The 15,520-nt window shown below is 38.4% G+C and overlaps 1 protein-coding gene across 4 annotated transcripts; it reads left to right on the top strand.

The window, feature by feature from the left end:
- Window positions 1-722: 722 nt before the first annotated feature.
- Window positions 723-15,214, top strand: LOC113203100 (microtubule-associated protein futsch). 4 transcript variants are annotated; one of them, XM_026417600.2, is made up of 27 exons: window positions 723-810; window positions 1,792-1,930; window positions 2,034-2,153; window positions 2,251-2,490; window positions 2,571-2,717; window positions 2,837-2,869; window positions 2,947-3,273; window positions 3,512-3,715; window positions 3,800-4,049; window positions 4,143-4,422; window positions 4,514-5,483; window positions 5,585-5,802; window positions 5,888-6,101; window positions 6,200-9,336; window positions 9,426-9,593; window positions 9,663-9,877; window positions 10,020-10,243; window positions 10,318-10,504; window positions 10,616-10,776; window positions 10,861-11,184; window positions 11,266-11,506; window positions 11,615-11,950; window positions 12,044-12,307; window positions 12,398-12,536; window positions 12,622-12,967; window positions 13,053-13,202; window positions 13,512-15,214. In XM_026417600.2, the coding sequence occupies exons 2-27, from the start codon at window positions 1,820-1,822 to the stop codon at window positions 13,650-13,652; spliced, it is 9,147 nt and encodes a 3,048-aa protein (XP_026273385.1). In that variant the 5' UTR covers window positions 723-810; window positions 1,792-1,819; the 3' UTR covers window positions 13,653-15,214. The 4 variants fall into 4 exon arrangements, with proteins under 4 accessions (XP_026273385.1, XP_052124801.1, XP_052124802.1 ...); XM_052268841.1 differs by lacking the exon at window positions 723-810 and adding an exon at window positions 830-1,077 and having other exon boundaries at window positions 12,047-12,307; XM_052268842.1 differs by lacking the exon at window positions 723-810 and adding an exon at window positions 830-1,077 and having other exon boundaries at window positions 13,053-13,175.
- Window positions 15,215-15,520: the final 306 nt, after the last annotated feature.

The raw sequence follows: 15,520 nt of genomic DNA, 5'->3' as shown, positions 1-15,520 counted from the left end.
AAAAATAGTAAAAAATTCAGGGGGGACCCTCTAGACAGGGGACCCCCCAGGACCTACCCCACTCTACTATAAAGAGAGAAGTTCTCTTGTTCCTATCAAAAACTGAGTTCATAATTTTGGTGGAAGACTGATTCTATGCATTTGACATTTTCTGTCTGGTCTCTTTTGCTCATCTGAATTTCCTTTAGCAGCTGCATAATATCTGTCAACATTCCTTTTTATACATCTGTAAAATTTGTAATTTTTATAAACTAGAGTTTTTAAAGCCAAACAGAACAACCCACCCTTGTGATAAATTTTGCTTTCTGAACCACAAGCTCAACTACTTGCTGATTTTTATAAAAGTTTTTATCCATGTGATACAGAAAGCAGGATTGTCTTTAGCATGTATAAAAGGTCACATGTCTAATGTCATATTGGATGTGTATTTAATGCAAATTTCTAATCTGTATTGTTTGAGGGCTCAATCATGAACAAAAATAAATGTTGCAAGTATAAATACCAATGTATGTGCTGTGTTATACTTTTCACTTCAACTCTCCCTCAGTCCGACACTTTAAGGATGACACCTATTTTAAATGTGGAACAGATGACTGCGTCGTAGGTTCTTCAGTATTCAAAGGTCTCCTGATGTTACAATATCTCCATATCTCCACGATCTCCACTTTGAAAGTGCCGCCTTTTCTGCTCTGTGGCGCCACCTCGCAGCAGCGCGGGGTTGGCATCACTGAGTACACGAAAGTGCGTAACCGACCGCCTCCGCCATTTTGGAAGGCTTGGTGGTGTTTATGAAGAATGGAGATGAATTAGGTAAATAACAGAGAATGAAGTGAAACTTTCGACCTGTCTTGAGTGTCATGAGGGCGTTATCTATGTTTGTTGTTCCTTGGAAGGGTTAAATTACCTTCGGATGCAGTGCATTAATGATATGTGACCCATTTCCTTCTCTATCAAGAGGAAATGAGAAGTTCAGTGATACTTCTGGACGTGTTGTGAACAGAGCGTCTGTGCTTTGTACATTTTTACCGCCAAATGAAATTTTGGAAGATTGTTGAACTTGAATTTCATATACAACTGGTTCGTCACTAGTTTGTTGTCATGCTACTCACTTTCACGCTTACAGCTTGTGGAAAATGTCATTTTTGGAACCTTCTTGCAAGCCTATACACAAGGTTCAAGGCACAAGTCAAAGGGCAGATTGTTTCATTAACCTGGTCTTCTTTTGAACAAATCTTGATACAAAACATTCTCACGTAATATTTCTTCTAAAATCGTCAATTTTGTACCTGGCAAAATTTTCTACTCACCTCTGTTACTTTATACTTATGTTTATTGCCATTCCCCCTTTCTTTTGTCAATGTTTATGTGTTGTAGCCACTTGCCTATTAACAATTTGTCCATCATTTTTTAAATGGACCTTCAATGTTCAACTGGTCTATTATGGTTAATCAGTTGCTTTCACAAGCATGTCTAGTCACTCAAGAATCGTAATGACAATCATATGACTGTTGGTTGTTGGTGCTTATTTTCTCCTTCATTTTATTATGATCAAAAATATTCTAATGTTTATGTGCAAAACATTTTCATAGTGTAAAAGGCCTCACTTCTTAAATTTATTTCTGCCCAAAGTCGTCTCGTGACTAGAATTTCTGTTTTTGAGTCTCATAGTTTTGTATTACTTAATCGTGTATTTTTAAGATGTAAATTTTGACACTGTGGTTGAGTTTTTGCTTTCATGGTGAACTTCTAATTAGAGTGCTTGTTCGTAAATTTTATTTCTGCTCATTCCAGTTGGAAATGATACCCCTGTAAGAGCTGTATGGAGCTATATAGCATGCCACAGCTCGACAAGTCGTTACCATACTCGGACATTCACTATGTGGAAAGGAGCAATTTGCCAAGTACATCCATTCCAGTGGATGTCAAAAAAGTAAGCAGCTGTTATTTGAATTTTTTCAATCATTTCCTTTTAGTTTAAGCTTAGTTAAGCACAGTTTAGAGTACATTATCAATGTGTTTCTCTCATCTTCTAGTTCTCTCCTGTTTCTGGGGACATCTTAACAAGTTCAGCATGGAGTGCTGTCATACATCGCCCTGCAGAAGACTCAGAACCTGAAGACCTTCCCTCCACAGTTGACATGGATGCAATCAAGGTACCTTGATAAATTTATTTACCCTTAGTGTCTGTGTACCTATAATGTGCCCCTCCAGCCCTTTTCATAAATTAAATACTGTATTTCACTATTTTAGGGATCACCATCAACATCTCTCCCAACATCTGGCCCAATGGTATGGTCTGAAAGTGATCGTGGTCATGGTGAAGGTGGAGACAATGGCAGTGAAAGTGGGGACGACGATGACGATGACGACGATGATGACGATGACGATGAGAAAGAGTCATCCAGTGACAATGACTCGTCTTCACCCAACTCAGATGGTGATGATGCCGACTCTGAGTCAGGAACTGCTCAAGGTTCAGCCAGTGATTCGGTAAGTGAGTGGTGTGATGGTGTTTTGTTACATTCAAGTTTACCCTAATATTAACATTTGATTTCACTTTCCTTGTGAAGGATTCAGAAAGCAGTTCCAAGAACTCATATGACTCAGACTCAGATTCAGCCTCAAGTGACAGTTCCTGTTCATCACACAGTAGTGAATCCAGCCATTCATCCAAAAGTTCATCATCAAAGCAGTTCCCTGGAAGTGACTTTGAAAAGGTGAGATGCGGTTTTCATGACTGCCTTTTTGAAAATTTGCCTTATTAATTTTTGTTTTACATGCTGTAAAATCATATGCTACTGATAATTAATGTTTTATTTTCTGAAAAAATTTATAGCAGTCTACAGGACAAGAGCAACAACAATTTGTTGTGAGTATATTTTTAACTTTCCTGTTTATTTTTGTTTCACTTTCAAAACGTATTTTCTTTTAATTTTTAAATTTTAGGCGGGAGTGAAGTCTAAGAATGAGAAAATTGATGAAAAAAGAGATCTTGGATTACCCATTAAAAACGAAGAAAAAGCAGAGGGGAAAAAATGTTTATCAAAAAAAGAGGATGACAAAGAGTGTTCAAAAGAAAGCTCTCATTTCAAGGAGGAACATGTTGAGTTGAATTGGCAAGAAAAAGTGAAGAATCCAATTCAAGTGAAAAAAGAGTCAGATGATGAGAGGCTAAGGGAGAAAATAATAAAGGATGTACCTGTGAAACCATCTCCATTGCGAAATGTGCGTCGCAAGGACAACAATACCCTGATGAACAGAACTTCCAACAAGGTAAAGTGATCTTTGCATCTTAATGTTTGTCATGTACCACAGGTGGAGTCTGAGTCTTAAGTGTGTCAGATGCATGGCCTGACATATTTGAGTGTGGACTCAAATAAAGTAATACCCTTGCCCATGTTTGTTCGTTTCAAATTTTACCATGGAGGTTATTTTGAATTGTTATTAAGTGCAAGTTGCTGCACCTCAAGTAAATTTATCTTGATTTTATTTAATCCTCAATCTTTTGCAGAACTCGGTTGACGAAGTATCTTCCACACTGCATGGAGGAGGTACTTCCTCTTCTTCATCCAGTATAGCTTCTCGTTCTTTCAAAGACCTTCCAAACACTGCCAACATGAAGTCTGATCGTAAAGTATCTATTTCAATCTCAAGCTCAACCACACAAACATCTACCATAAACGACTCTAGCAGTGATGTGGAACTGCCTGATCAGGTTAATAAAAAATTACAAAATAACAGATTAAATTATTTTCAGCACTATGTATAAGGAATTCTCTAATAATTTTTGTTTTCCTAGGTTGTAACCGATGCTATTCAAAGAATACATGTTGAGTCTAAAGTCAAATCAGGACCATGTGCTGCAGATCTTGAGGATGGCGATGAGGAAGATGTTGAAAATGATGGTTCAAGTGATGATGGAGATAAAAGACAAGCTCATTATTCGTCAAATCTCCTCCAGAAATTTGTTGAAAGCACAGAGAGATTATCTGGGAAGCGCCGCATTGAACAAGCCCGCTCTTCTGGACCCCAAAACAGTATCAAGAGTGGTGGGTCTCTATTTTCAGCAATAGAATGCTATGTTTCAGTCTTGCTAACAAAGTTGCCACTTTTAAATCTTAAATCTGCTTTTCCTTTTGCAGGAACCACTTATGCTCAAAAAGAAGCAATGAGGCGGAAACATGGACATCCTGGTAAACTGCCCCCTAGTAATACGTTGTCTGGTGCTGCCCGAGGGGGTCCACCTGATTTGGAAGTTTACTGTTCTGTGAGCAATGTTTCCCCTGACAGTGGTATATACTGTGTTAATGGGTCCCCTTCCCCATGGCATCAGTCCTCACCTGCTCACTCACCTCAACACCCTCCACAGTTGAAAGCCCTTCCTTCTCCACCGCATGGCAAAGTTAATCAAGAACATAGAAGGTAGGTATCTCTAAAGGCTAGGTGTTTGTCTTATTATTATCATTTTATTGGTCTTCTTTAACATTCTTTTATTTTTATGTCTATAATCTAGGAAACACACATCATCATCAATAAAAGTTGTGCCAACGTCCAGTACAAAATCTCCTAAAAAAGTATCTAACCGCCCTGAACATTATAAAGATGCTCGGGTGCCACCTATTCTTTCTATTGACGATTCTGAAGGTGAATCATCCTCATCTCCTATGCTATCTGTGCCAGCCAGAAGAGGGCGTGGGAGACCCAAGAAAGCTCCTCCTGTTCTTGAACCTTGTCTGCCTTATGGTGTGAAATCTTCATCTAAACAGCCTCATGCCTTGGATCATACTCAAATTAAGAGTAGAAAACAGGTTAACAGGATGGAATCTGAAAGCTCAGATCAGAGTGTGGAACGCTGTGATAAAATTTTAAGTTATTCAACACATAGGAGTAGAGAAGTTCAAGTGACAAGCCAAGGGGTACAGTGTGACCAGTCAGAATTTCCTCAAATTGGACAATCAGAAACTAAGAAAAAGAAGAAAAGTCAACCATCTCAAGGATCAAAGAGTAGCCAAGCTAAATCACCCAGTACAATAAAACCAACTCCCAACAAGAGCCAGGATAAAGAAAAATTGCATAAGAAGTTGGAGGCCTTGCAAACAGTCTGTGATCGTGTCAAGAAACCTGTTGAGAACATTGCCCTTGGGCATGGATCAGTGGGCCAGTCAAAATCATCTTCCAAGAGTTCTTCCAAAGATGGGAGCCCATTGAAAAGGTCATCAAATAGTAAACGAGAGAATCATGTACCGGGCAGTCAGTTGTCATCTTCCAAACGCAAACTTGGTCACAAAGTTGTACCTCAAAATTGTGGTGACAAGAAAAAGAAGGGAATAGGAAGGGGAGAAGCAGCCCGTTTAGCTGCTGCAGCTGCTGCATTACTGTCGTCTACATCATCATTGTGTATGAAATCAGATTCTTCCAATCTGACTTCTAATGCACCCTCCTCTTCTGCAGTTTGTCCTACAAAAACACAACGCCCATCAGAGGTTAGTGTAAAAAATGTGTTGGTTTGCTTTTGTTTTTGTTTTCTAAAAGTTAAGATAATCAATATTTTTAACATATCCCCGTTTCCTCTCTTTTTCCCCAGAAGGTGGTTGCCCTGCCAAGAGGTCTTAAACCAGTGCACCACAAGCTTAAGAAGCATCATCGCCGAAAAGAGCATAAAAAACATTCAAGTAGATCTGAACACAGAAAGCATTCAAACCGCTCAAGCTTTATTGACCCAAACTTTTTACATGAACTTGAGAAGCTCATTGCAGAATTTCAGCGCTCTTGCTGCATAGCTCGCATTCAGCAACCATCCAGGTATAGCAAATGCTCAGTGCTCATGGTATCTCAGTAGGCACATAGAAACATTAAGCCAAATCCAACCTTTTTATGACATTTGCAGGTTGACTGAAGGAACCAGATTACCCTCAATATTTCGACTCAAAAGAATAGGAAAGAAGAAAAAGGGAAGTGAACGTTCGAGGAACAGTGATCGGGACTCTGGGCCTGAGATAGAAAATCCTCCACCTGTGACACCTGCTGCACGTGATACCCGAGATAAGGGAAGCTCTGGTGGAAAGAGACGTCCAAAGAAGAGTACAGTTGAAACTCCAAAGGTAAGTTTATTTTAACAGTTTGCAAAGTTTGAAGGCTTGCAATTTTTTCAAAGTTGATTAATGTAATATTTTTTTATCATCTTATTCTATGAATTTAGGGTCAAAGGCCAGAAGCAAATAACGAGCAAAGACTTCCTCTCAAGAAGAGACACTATCACATGTCGACAGCTCCAAACCAACAAAGTGGCCTTACTTCATCACCAGAACTATCACTGGATATAAGCTCATCTGCGGAAGAAAAAAGGAGCAACAATGATGACAGTCCCACCTCAAGCATAAGCAGTAAAACGAGCATGATAAGTGTAACAAGTCAAGGAAGTCGGGGTAATACATCTCTAAGCACTCCAAACCTTCCGGTCAAGGCAACTACAACATTAAGCATGTTGAGTTCTGCTCCCTGTGATGTGATGCCTTGTTCCAGCAAAGCTGTTAGCTCTTCTGTTTGCAATATTGTTAGCAGGATTTGCCCAGTGAAAGGAAACATATCCCCTGGTGCCAATACCTCTAACAAGGAAACAGTTGTTATGCCAGCTACTAGTAGCAGCCCATTGTCAAATGATGAACCAAGCTTATTGAGGAAAGCTGATTCCTCTGCCACTTTTGCCAGCGTTAGTGGAAAATCTGAACATATTCCTGCTCACATTCCTCCACTGAATATTGAGAATAGCTATACTTCTACCACATCTCCAGTTCTGTGTTTAAACAGATGTTACAGCAATACCTCCTCATGCACTAGGAATTCGGCAGAGGAAACAAGCTCAACGTTAAGTTCTAAAAGTCCTGTGCCATCAAACTTCAGTGCAGTGCCATCAAAGCCTCTTCAGCTTTCTTCTGAGGCTCTCAACAAACCCAACACTTCTAGTCTAAAAGCATCAACATCCAAAAATAATTCTTCATCTGTTAAACCAATTCCTGGGCCAGCTACCATAAAATCAATTGCCGATAGTAGTTTGCTGCTAAAGTCCTCTCCAGGACTTGCTGCTGACCATCCAGAAAGTTCCAACAGTTCAGCCAATCAAGAATACAGCTCACTGTCTTCTACACCCGGCAGCAAGAGTTCAGTGTTATCCTCAATTGTTTCCTCAAATTTTGAGGTTGAATCAGTTACTAGCCATAAGAGTAACAGTTCAGGTTCAACTTCTGATTCTAAATTACTTAGAAATTCATATGATGAGGCTATTGAAGCTTGCATCAGTAAATATTCATCTGATGTGGGCTCTGCAAATTTGGCACCCAGATCTGTTATTACAACCCCTAAGAAAAGACACCGTATGGAAATGCAGGGAAAGCCTGGTGGAACCAAAGGAAAAGAGCTGGAGCCAAGTGTTCACTCAACCACTGGCCTTGCCGCAGGAACGCCAGCCTTAAAACGATCAATTTCTCGCACTGCAACTGTTCCACAAGTGTCAACACCTCTGGTTATTGTTGCAGATATTTCACAGCCCTTTGTTCAGACAAAACTTACTGCTTCTTTACCTGCTCCTCAAGTTTTGTCTCCAGGAGGTTCTAAATTACCTGATTCTGGAATCTTTGAACCTTCGTCATCTTCGGAGAATTATGTTGTGGATGTATCATTGCCTGCAACTCCTGTCAAAAGTGCAATAGCAGGTCTTTCAAAACTGAAAGGAACATCAAGTGGTTCATGTTTCAAAGGTGTTGTAACACCACTTTTAGGTTTTGAGTCATCTAATGAACAACTGCCTCCTCCGGATTCATATGCGCTAACTAGCCACAACTTACGTCAAAAGAAAAACATTCTTGGTCTGTCATCAGAACAGGAAGTAAATGGTGAAACTCAAGACACTTCATCTGAGAGACCTGCAGTGCCTTCTCTGTCTCAAGATGAAGTTGCGCCCTCCCCTAGCTCAGCCCCAGAAATTGAACCAGAGCTAAAGGTGAAGGCAAAGTCCAAATCTAAAACAAAACAGGTTGATGTTCCAAAGAAAAACGATTCTTTAATTGACATTCCTGTGCCTGAAGCAGAAGTAAAATTAGAAGATGACAAAAGTGACAATGCCACACATATTGAATTAAAAGAACTCAGAATACATGCGCAAAAACTGAGTGATGGCGACATGAATGTGCTCAAGGATAAAGATAAATCAATTAAACATCCCAAGAGTGTGGGTGCTGCTCCAAAAAGAAGACGAAAGTGCAACCGCACAGGTTTTCCTGTGAAACGCAAAAGGAAAAAGAAAGATTCTTCAGAAGTGGAAAGGCTAAAATGGAATGAAAATTCGACAGAAGCTTCTAATACCTCAATACAAGAAATGCAGATCCCGTCAGGTGGTGGAAATACAACAAATCTTAATGCAATTGCCTCAATGCCTAGTCAAGAGGAATTGTTAAATAAAAAGTGTGATGAAGTTTCAGTTGGAAAACCAAATAGAATAGAGAATTCTATACCCATCAAAGAAGAAGTTTGCGAAAGAATTAACAATGTGATGGCTGAGAAAAAGAAGGACAGCCAGTCTATGATATTAAAAACAGAAGACTGTTCAGCAAATGATATTAAAGTAGAAGCCAAAATCCAAGATTCCTCTCCTACTTCTGATGGCAAGGCCAATTCAGTTAAATCAGGTGATGAATTAACTCTGGTGCCTTACATTGACAGAATTCCAAACAAAGAGAAGTATATGTTTTCTGGTTTTACTAAAAGATTAGATTTTAAACAAAACAAGGTTCGCAAGCCCAGTAAAGCTGTTTTAAGAGCAATGCGGGCAAAATTCTCTGAAAATATTTCACTGCCAGATACACCAGGTGGGAGCATGATGGAATCAAAACTAATGCCTTCTAACTGGAGCACCGATGATAGTGATGAATCTGCTGATGACCCATATGAGTTTATTGAGACAGGAGAATCTCATGAACAACATGCAGAAGATGAAGCATTAATACATTTGGAAACTTTGGAGGAGAGGGCTGAATCAGAAAAGTCTGAAGTTTTAGCCAGAACAGAAACCAATCTACCTCCCAGAAAACTTAAAAGAGAGATGAAAAGACCAGCTCTCACATCTGTCGAAGAACCTGTCAAACCTAAATATATAAAATCAGACAAAGATGGAAGCACAACAGGGAAAAGACTCAAGGGTGGCAATAATGAATCACGAACAAGAAACAAGCGAAAAAATGAGAGTGAAGAATTGCCATCATCTGTTGAGTTGCGCAACGCTCGGAGCAAGAAACGCCTGCGTACTGTGCAGAGAATGGAAGCAGACAGTTTAGAAACAGATTGGTAAGCTAGCCATGACTTTTTAGTTTTACTTTGAACATTATTCTAACAGTCTTAGATGTCATATAATGTGTTCGTATTTTTTCTGCTAGTGATGAGAGTGTTCATGGAGAAACTGAAGCCCCTCCTCTCGGAGGTGGTGCTGAAGTTCTATCTGAAGATGAAACCACAAAAAACTTTGCAAAGGATGCTAAACAACCTAGGTGGAGGAAAAAGTTTTTACCTGCAGGACTTTTTTCAGATTACTTCAAATTAGATGAGTAAGTGTTATTGCGTCAAGCACCGTCATTAAACAGCAGTTTCCTAAAATTCTTGTCAATTATGTTTAGGCCTCGTTCTGTAAGTGACGGCAAGAAGAGCTTGCAATACAAACCTGAAGATCATCCTCATGGCCTGTTACCTGCACCATACCATTGTGGAAAGTGGTTACGTCAAAGAAGGGTAAATTTCCAGCTTCCCTATGATCTTTGGTGGCTCCATACTCATAATAAGTTGCCTGGCCGTGATATTGTTCCTTCTTGGAATTACAAGAAGATCCGAACAAGTAAGTTCATTGACATAATATCTTCTAGATTGTACGTGTTTAGTAGTTTAACAAAACACCGCCATACATAAGGATATTTTGAAACAGCTTGCTGTGTATGTTTGAAAACATGCAAGACTTATAATTTTTAATCTTTTTATAGATGTGTACAACAATGTTAAACCTTCATATATGCATGAGCCACAGTCATGCAACTGCAAATTATCAGAAGGTGGAGGCAAAGGTTGTGGAGATGACTGCATTAATCGGCTTGTATATGCTGAATGTGCTCCCGCACTGTGCCCCCTCAGAGACGTTTGCTCTAATCAACGTATCCAGAGACATGAGTGGGCTCCAGGCCTTGAAAGATTTATGACCAAAGAAAAGGTAAGTTCTGTCTCAAGTAACTAATCTGTTCTGTATTCAGGGTTCCAATTGCAATAATTTTATATGTGCACCAGGGTTGGGGAGTTCGTGCAAAGCAGCCAATTAAAAGTGGCGATTTTATTTTGGAATATGTGGGTGAAGTTGTTTCTGACAGAGAATTTAAGGAGCGAATGGCAACAATTTACACCAAAGATACTCATCACTATTGTCTGCATTTGGATGGTGGTCTAGTAATTGATGGCCATCGGATGGGAGGTGACGGTATGTGGAATGTGTTCTGACATCTGACAACATTTTAATAATTTTCTTTAGTACTCTATGGTAGTATTTTAAGTTGCTTATCTATTATAATATAACTATCTCTTTGTTTAGGGAGATTTGTTAATCACTCTTGTGAGCCTAACTGTGAAATGCAGAAATGGAGTGTAAGTGGTCTCTTCCGAATGGCTCTATTTGCCTTGCGGGACATTGAAGCTAATGAAGAACTTGGTTATGACTATAATTTCGCCCTCTTCAATGCTGCTGAAGGCCAAGTAAACACCTTTCAATTTTTGTGGTCAGATACATTTTAGCTTCACACATTTAAGTAAATACCCTAATCTTGACTTTTCCATCAGCCATGCAAGTGCGGATCAAGTCAGTGCAGAGGAGTCATAGGTGGTAAATCTCAAAGAGTGAATGTTTTACCCTCATCTCAAAATGGTTCATCTTCCAAAGTGAGTGTTGAAGATTTAAACGAAAAAAAGGGAAGCCGCAAAAACAAAAGAAAAGCAAGCCGCAAGAATGATAAGGAGCAAGCTGCAGAAAATCTGAGACAAAGGAAGCGAATGGAGGCCCAGCGTCTCAGTCAGTTGCTCACTCTAAATATCCGACAAATGTCTAATCAACAGCGTAGCTTTGTCATAGAGCATCACTGCTTTTTGCTTCGAAATCTAGAAAAGGTGAATTTGTGTTTTTAAAATTGTCTAGTATCTAGTTCAAATAGAATTAATGTAAATTTTACTTACCTACATCACCTACAGGTTCGGAGATTGAAAGAGAAATTGAGACAGTCAACACAGCGCCCAGAAGGGTTTACAAGGCCTGTTCCTACCAATGTCAAGCAGTCAGACGTGTTCCTTACTCAACTTAATGCTCTGTCCATCCCAAGAAATGTACGAACTCGACGCCTGGCTCAAGCAGAAGACAATCCAGAGCTTGCTAGAAACGCAAGATTAGCCTGTGTTTTAAAAGACCTTTTCAATGTGATTGTATCCTCAAAAGGTAAGGTTCATTCAGTTGATAAACTAGTTTGAGAGCCTGTTAAAAAATCTAATAAAAAAATTGTTATTTTCTCTAATATTTTGTGACTGATTATTATGTTTCTTCCAGATGAAAATGGAGAGGCTCTTAGCAATCCTTTCATGACCTTACCAAATAAACGAAAACTTCCACTCTACTATGTGCGGATAAGAGAACCCCTTGATTTCTCAACAGTTGATCAAAATATCAACTCTGGTCTCTACTCAAATCTAGCAGCTTTCGACCAAGATATCAATAAGATTCTCAATAACAACCTTAGATTCTATGGGCGTACAACCAATTTGGGTATTGCATCTGTGAGATTAAAGAAAGTGTACTTAGATGCCAAGAAAGATAAGTACCCTCAGCTTGTTGAAGTTTTAGGGGAAACTGTTGCTGCATCATTTGTAGCAGAGAAGAATCCAGGTAAGTACAGGTTGAACTTAAATTTACTAATTAATGATTACTATAATCATTTTCTGATCGTATAGTCCTGTTGTTCATGCTTGCGTTTTACAGCAGAGGAAGAAGATGTCATCAGGTGTATTTGTGGGCTGTACCGTGATGAAGGAATGATGATACAGTGTGAGCGTTGTTTAGTGTGGCAGCATGGTGATTGTGTTCGTTGTGATGACACTGTGGGGCAATACTTGTGTGAGATTTGTGAACCTCGCACTGTTGATCTTGAAATAGTCATGGATCCACAGCCTGAAGGACACAAACCTGAAGGACATGACAAGGAATATACTACACTCTTGCGAAATGATCTTCAGATCCGACAAGGTTGGCTGTCTAGATTTGTGAATATACATTTTCCTTGTGTATCATTGAAAAGCAACTAAGTATATTTATCTGATTTTTTTTAATTTTAAGGGGATACTGTCTATGTTTTGAGAGATGTGACTGAGGGAGAAGGAGAGTCACAGGCCAAGGTGACATACAAGACAATCAAGGATCCCAAATATGGTGATATGGATATTTTCAGAATTGAAAGGCTTTGGAAAGATGATAAGTAAGAACTCTCACTGAGCGCTTATATTTGCACTCCATAAACTCCACAACTACCTTGAAATTCTCATGTGCTATTTTCTTTGCAGAGGGGAACGTTTTGCCTTTGGTCACCATTATCTTAGACCACATGAAACTTACCACGAACCAACGAGGAAATTTTACCCTAATGAAGTTATGCGTGTTCCTTTGTACGAGATTATATCTCTTGATTTGATTTGGGCACGGTGCTGGGTTTTGGATCCCATGACATATTGCAAAGGCCGCCCAATTGAAGCTGTGGAGGAGCATGTGTATATATGCGAGTACCGGGTGGACAAAACTGCTCGATTGTTCTACAAGGCCTCCAAGTCTCAGAGCCGAGCAAATTTATGTCTGAAGAGCTATGCATTCGAAACTTTTGAAACAAGGCTGAAACCTGTGAGAACTTACACTGTATGTATTAACTTCTATTTGTATTTTTATAATTTTTTTAAAGTTCTTGGGGAGTAAATTATGAAATTACTATTTTCTGTTTTAGCCCCATGGCCCTGTACCACCCTTGAAACCTCGAGTACGATGCAACCAGGATGATGCAAGTTCTACCAAATCAATGCCACAATCATCTGTTGCGGAAGAGGAGGAAGAAGTGCCTCTTGCACGTGTAAGGGATTCTGCTGTAGCTGAAAAGGCATGTGCAAACTGCTTTTGGTGTTTTGCTTAATGTTGCGTGTATATTTTGCTTCTTCAAGCTCTCAAGTCGTTTTTGCTAGATGCTATTTTATGCTAATTTCTGGAAATCATGCAATCTCCCCTTAATCCCGCCTCTTTTTTTTTTTTTTTTGTGTTGTGTTGATATGCTGCAATTTGAAGTTTCATCACTTACTTTAAATGTGGATTTTACCCTTGCATTGTTTGTCTTCTTTGAAGTTCATCCATTGTATACTGTAGTATTGAAATATCAAATTGCAAAATATGATGTATCATTCTATTGTTGCAGCGGGAAAAACAACAAAAGCACTTAAACGGGATCTTATTGCGACTCCTTGCCAATCAGCAATGCAAACAACCTTTGGATATGTCTCATCTGTTGGATCGTGGAAGAAGACCAAGAAAAAAACCATCATCACTTAATACATGAGAGTGGCTTTTATAACCTGGTTGAGACTTAACAACATGGGAGTAATGCTTGGCGCTTCAACCTGCTTGCTCACTTGTACACATTTTTCATCTGTTTCCTCTTTATTACATTTTAAGGTGTAGGGAACATCAGCAAGCTGTGTTATTTTTTGGGGGATATGAAGCCTAGGTGGTTGAATGGGTTAGCCTTGAACTGCGCAGTCACTGCCTTTGTCCTGGTTTTCCTAGTTTGGTGCATTCATCAAGTAAGTTTTGTCTCAACTTGCCTCAGACGCATTTACTTTACCCAGCCATCATGCTTTTAGATGTTTATATGTAACTATATATTTTATTACCTGTTGAACGACTTTCAATGTTAATTCTACCCGTTTATTGTTTGTTTGTTTAGATAGTGCTTTATTTAACTTTTGGTGGGAACTTCTTTAAAATTATGGAGGAATGCTTTAAATTTCTCTTTCCCCTTTTTTAAATGTCCTCTATTAAGCTGTGCAAGCTTTATCAGCGTCACAAAACCTGTTAAAGGTATTGTTGATGGCAAATGTACCTGAATTTTCATGATTTCTGGGTTTTGTCAGTCGTCTGAGAGCATATGGTTATGCTTAGCCTATTAACATACATTAGTTCCCTTGTTACATTTTTTTCTGTATATTGTATGGTAGGTGTTATTTAAAAAAAAATGATCTTTTGCCACCTTGGACTGTACATTACTCATCTCACTTAAAGTTTTGTGTGTTAACTTGTGGATCAATGTGATCCTCACGTGTTTCAAGCTTAAGTATTTGGGATTTTAGTGAAGTTGACATGGCCAAGTATCCATTGTTTTGAGAGTACAAATGATAATTGATTTGAATCATCTGTGAATGCCATCTTCGTACTGATTATTGTTAGTTGTGTATATTTAGATTTTTTTAGGGACTATTATTTTGTAATGGCATACAAACATCCTGTATAAATGAAGTATTTGGATTATATTTTTATGCTAGTCATAACCAAATCATTTTAGCCACCATCATTCATCTAAACTCTTGGTATATCCTTTAATGTATTGTAATTCCACCCGTTTTGTTGTAAATTGCCATCAATATAGATATGTTTTCTCTGAAAATCATCTGTATCATTGCCTTCTTTCTTTTTTCTTTTTTTTCTTTTTTTTTCTTTTTTTTGATCTGTTCTTTTGCACCCCTTTTTGTCAGAATTTGAAACATGTTTGTGTTTTTTTTATACAATGCAGTGTCCTTTACAAACTCAGTATGTAATACTGATAACATGTAACATATATGTATATTTACTTAAGTTTAAGGTTACCATAGAGTAGTGTTAATAATCTGTGTTGTGCATATTTATTTATCATGTTTGCTGTTTCCCTTATTTTCTATTTGGAACAAGTAAATATAAGCTTCCTCAACCTCAGAGCAATAGGCATCTGCAGCTTATTTGGCTGTGTGTATCAAAGAGAAACTAAGGACAGTAAATAAGTATTGTAGCTGTACATATTTATTTTAAGTGTTAATTGAACTTGTTTCCTTTGTACAGATATGAAAAGAATTATTCTCTGTAGCACAACTTAGTATTTATTTTAATTTTATTCTTCACTGTTTTGATAATTTTATTGTGGAACGCATGAACTATCATTTGTGTGCAATGTTTCAAGTTTTATACTCTCCCAAACTACCTTTTATGTAATATTTTGTTTCTTTTAGTTTGATCGGTGTACATTTTAATAAGTGTACTTACTAACAATCACTCAATTGACTTAACTCGTATGTGCCGTAAACAACCATTGGTAAAATTCCCCAAAGTTAGGGATGACTTATGGTTGTTGTAAAGTCAATCAATTCAGATTTCCATTCATTTTTCTGATTTAATATT

Source organism: Frankliniella occidentalis, unplaced genomic scaffold (genome assembly GCF_000697945.3).
Source record: "Frankliniella occidentalis isolate FOCC.00 unplaced genomic scaffold, Focc_3.1 Scaffold78, whole genome shotgun sequence".
Classification (NCBI taxonomy): Eukaryota; Metazoa; Arthropoda; class Insecta; order Thysanoptera; family Thripidae; genus Frankliniella; species Frankliniella occidentalis.
This window is presented reverse-complemented; position numbering and strand designations above follow the sequence as displayed.